We start from the raw sequence: 3586 nt of genomic DNA on the forward strand, positions 1-3586 counted from the left end.
TCCAGGTACCAAGACTCATCCCTGCCCCTGGCTCATGCCCAGGATGCTTTTCCCACCCATCCCACTTAAATCTCTTTGGCACATCAGCACTGGCACAGCTGGACGACCATGACACCCAGGTGAATGTGGAGACACTCGCCCCTAACCCACCCCTTGCCTTTTCCTCCAGAGCCAAAAACCAGTGGAGATAGCAAAAGCTAATTTTTTCACTGTGAGCATAACAGCAGTTCTGTTCCCAGATGCAGTGGTTTCTGGATGGACACCTTCACCTGCCTCTCACCATGCCCGGACAGCCCATGTCACTGCATCCTACCCCATCCAGAGGTGCAGGAGGATACCATCCCTGGGGAGCCTGGGGACATCAAGCTGGGAGGAGGGAGGAAAGTTCCCAGGGGCTGGTGATCCAGTTGGACCAGGTGGTGCTTTTTGGAAGCTCCACGTGCTGCTTTTCTCTGTGGAAATGCCCATGGACAAGGAGCATTTGGCAGGTGCCTGCTGCACCCCAAGCTCCTGTTCTTCCATTGGGTAGAGTCTGAAGCCAGTGTGTTAGGGCAAAGCTTTGTATCACTCTGTGCTCCGAGACCCTTGTGTCTTCTCCCTTCTCCTCTTCCCATGATGTACCCCTGGACGCTGGAGCACCCTGGGGACACCCCAATGCCAGGGGGCAGGATCCACATCATGCCTGGCTAAGCCCACAGCAGCAAAACCAGAGCCCAGCATAGGGAATAAAGATGATGGTGCTACAGGTGGGGGTGAAGTCAATTTAACTTCATCCTGGGCAGGCCAACACCTTCCCCAGGGAGCATGATCCAGCTCCACAGCTGAGCCAGGCCGGGGTCACATCTGTTCTGCTCCCGGGCCAAAGGGAAACCACAGCATTACCCAAGGAGAGGGAAAAGCATTTTTGCTCCAAACACCTCTTCCCTGTAGTGTTGACGCGAGAAGATCGGGCCAGGCAGGGGCTGCTCTCTCAATACTACCTGGGGCAGCAAAAGCAGTCCAAAAACTCCTCTACCCATATGGGGTATATCCTGGGGGAGCAACATCACCCCTTCCAGCCCAATCGAAGCTCAAATCCAGTATCATAGCACCTATCAGCCTATTTTCACATGGCTAAAAGTGGAAAAAAAGCGTATTTTTCCCTCCTTCCCAGGGCTCCAGCTACACTTCTAGATGGTCCCCGGGGCTGCAGCACCGTCTTCACTCTTTCAGTATCAGGTAAGCACAGCGGCACACAAACTAGCTGGCAGCCACCTCGGCCAGGAACGAGCAGCCCAGGGTTAATTCCTCCCATACCTGAGCTGACATTTCAATGCTATTACACAATTATAGAAATTCCTACTGTAACCCTAGAAGTTCCCATCAAAGTTTGGTAGGCTCCCACCCCCCAGGGGGTTTTCCCACCCAGAGGTACACCCCAGCTCCTTCCATCCCAGCGATGAAGGAGAAAAACCAATCAAAATTATCTGTTTTTTATTATGCAAAAATGATAACTTTTATAAAAAGTTTATAAAGCAAGTACAAGGCATATTCGCAGAAAATCACCTTCCTGCACAAAAGGTAGAAAAAGTTATACTCTAGTATAGAGCTCCACAATACACGAGGCCACAGCCCCAGACAGTTTAGTTCATACTCAAGGATGTTTGTTCCCCCCTCCCCAAAGCCCCCTAATCCCCACCCCGCCATCCCATTAAACACCTTTAAAAAAAAGGACTCGCTGCTATAATCCAAAAATATACAGACAACCTCCGCTTCATCATCAGTCCATCATTAAAAATATCTCATGGGAATTCGGGTCCCAAACTGGGATGCTGAGCTCCGTGGGTGGGATGCTGGCGGTGGAAGGCTGGGGGGGTCGGAACCAGCCGCTCCCCACTCGCGGTGCCCGGGCCCGGGGGAGGCGATGCCGGGGCCGGTAGGTCGCAGACAGCCCGGCGCCACGGAGGAAGCTGCTATTTACCTCCGGCTGATAACGAACCAGGAACCGACACTCGCTGCCTGTTTGCTAATTGGCACAGGGAGGTGAGAGAACAGAGGGGGAGGGAGGAGAAAAAAATAATAGTGGTAATTAGTGCGGTGGTAAGTGGAGTTGGGGATGGAAATTTGGGAAGAGAGGGTGGGAGCCAGGAAACCAAGTTCCTCGGGGACTGTATCTGGCTCCCGGCTGGGAATGCTGGGGGTGGGTTGGTGCTGGAGTTCAGGTGGCAGACTTGGGGGGGAGTGCAGAAAGGGGGAGCACTGGTCTGCATTATTTGGATCGGTATCGGTGGTGGGGTGCGCGTGGTGAAAAACTGGGGCGAGGGGAAATTAGGGAGAGGGGAGCATGGGTTGCTGGGGTTTGGCCCGCTGGGGATTTTGATGTTGGGGGCGGGAGGAGGCCCCAGGACGCCACCTGGGCTGTGGGCACATGGGGAGGGGGGGACTGGGCTGCGGATGATGGTGGCCGTGGTGATCGGAGGCGACACTCACCTGGTGGAGGTGGCGTTAGTGACACAAACTTCTCTCGTCTTTGGTGCGGAGTTCTGAGGCGAGTTCAGCCGCCTGGAGAGAAAAGGGACGGGTTTAAGATTACCCCGGCAGCGGGTGGTCCCCACTCCTCCCCACCCACTCCTCCCCATTCCCCACCAACACACTCGGGGACCCAGCAGCACCCCTGTCCCGACTTGTTATCACCTCCAACCTAACAGATCCTCTCTCCCCAAATCGACACACCTAGCCCCTAGTCCGAAGCGACCCTTACCTTAAGGGAAAATAGGGTGGCCTCGGAGGAGGGGTCACGGCCCTTGGACCCCTCCTCCAGCACAATTTGGAGGTCGAAGATGTAGTCTATGACGTGCTGCAGGATCTCCACCTGGCTCACCTTGGTGCCTTGAGGGATGCCCGGCACCAGCTCCCGCAATTTGGAATAGCAGTCGTTCATATCGTAGAGCAAGTTCATGGGCTCTTCCAAGGCCGGGCTCTTGTTGTGGCTGCCCCGGGCGATGGCTAAACTCTGCTCCGAGAGGCAGCAAACAGCCTCGTAGCAGCTCCGGACGGATCGCACCGGGCTGATGGCTTTCATGGTGGGCTCAGAGCAGGTCTGGAGATGCAGGACGGGAGGATGCCTAGGAGCCTCAGGGGCTGTCGCGGCAGCGGGGGTTTTGCTGGGACCTTCGAGCACCAGACCGCCAAAGAGGGGAGGCTCTGAGAGCTTTGACTCTCACCCCCTGGACCCCCAACTTTCGTACTTCGCTGGTGATCGGAGAGGGTCGGGGAAAACGGGACGGGCGCGCGCCGTCATTATATAGGCAGCGCCGCTTGACCGCGCCCACCACATGCAAATTTTGATCAACACAACCCCCTTTTATGTAAAATAACCATTAATCTCTTCCCTTTTATGTTAACGATGCCCTAAACCCCGCCTCCGAGGGTCAATGAAGCTCCACCCCTACACATAAATGAAGTCTTAAACCCCTCTACCTCACCCCCCCGGTCCCCCCCCAGCACCCCAGATTGACCCTTGGTGGCCCGACGGGGGATGACACGACCACGCAGGTCCCCCTCCCCATGGCCAGACCCGCCAAACCTCTTGGGGATTATCCATCCC

General features: G+C 55.7%; 1 protein-coding gene across 1 annotated transcript; it reads right to left on the minus strand.

The window, feature by feature from the left end:
* Nucleotides 1–1685: 1685 nt before the first annotated feature.
* On the minus strand, nt 1686–3310 carry ID3 (inhibitor of DNA binding 3). The gene is made up of 3 exons (XM_058819795.1): nt 2741–3310; nt 2470–2541; nt 1686–2005 (listed from the first exon to the last, which is right to left on the minus strand). Exons 1-2 carry the CDS (start codon nt 3059–3061, stop codon nt 2485–2487), a joined length of 378 nt encoding a protein of 125 aa, XP_058675778.1. The 5' UTR covers nt 3062–3310; the 3' UTR covers nt 1686–2005; nt 2470–2484.
* Nucleotides 3311–3586: the final 276 nt, after the last annotated feature.

The sequence above is a fragment of the Ammospiza caudacuta genome, chromosome 25, assembly GCF_027887145.1.
Source record: "Ammospiza caudacuta isolate bAmmCau1 chromosome 25, bAmmCau1.pri, whole genome shotgun sequence".
In the NCBI taxonomy this organism is placed as follows: Eukaryota; Metazoa; Chordata; class Aves; order Passeriformes; family Passerellidae; genus Ammospiza; species Ammospiza caudacuta.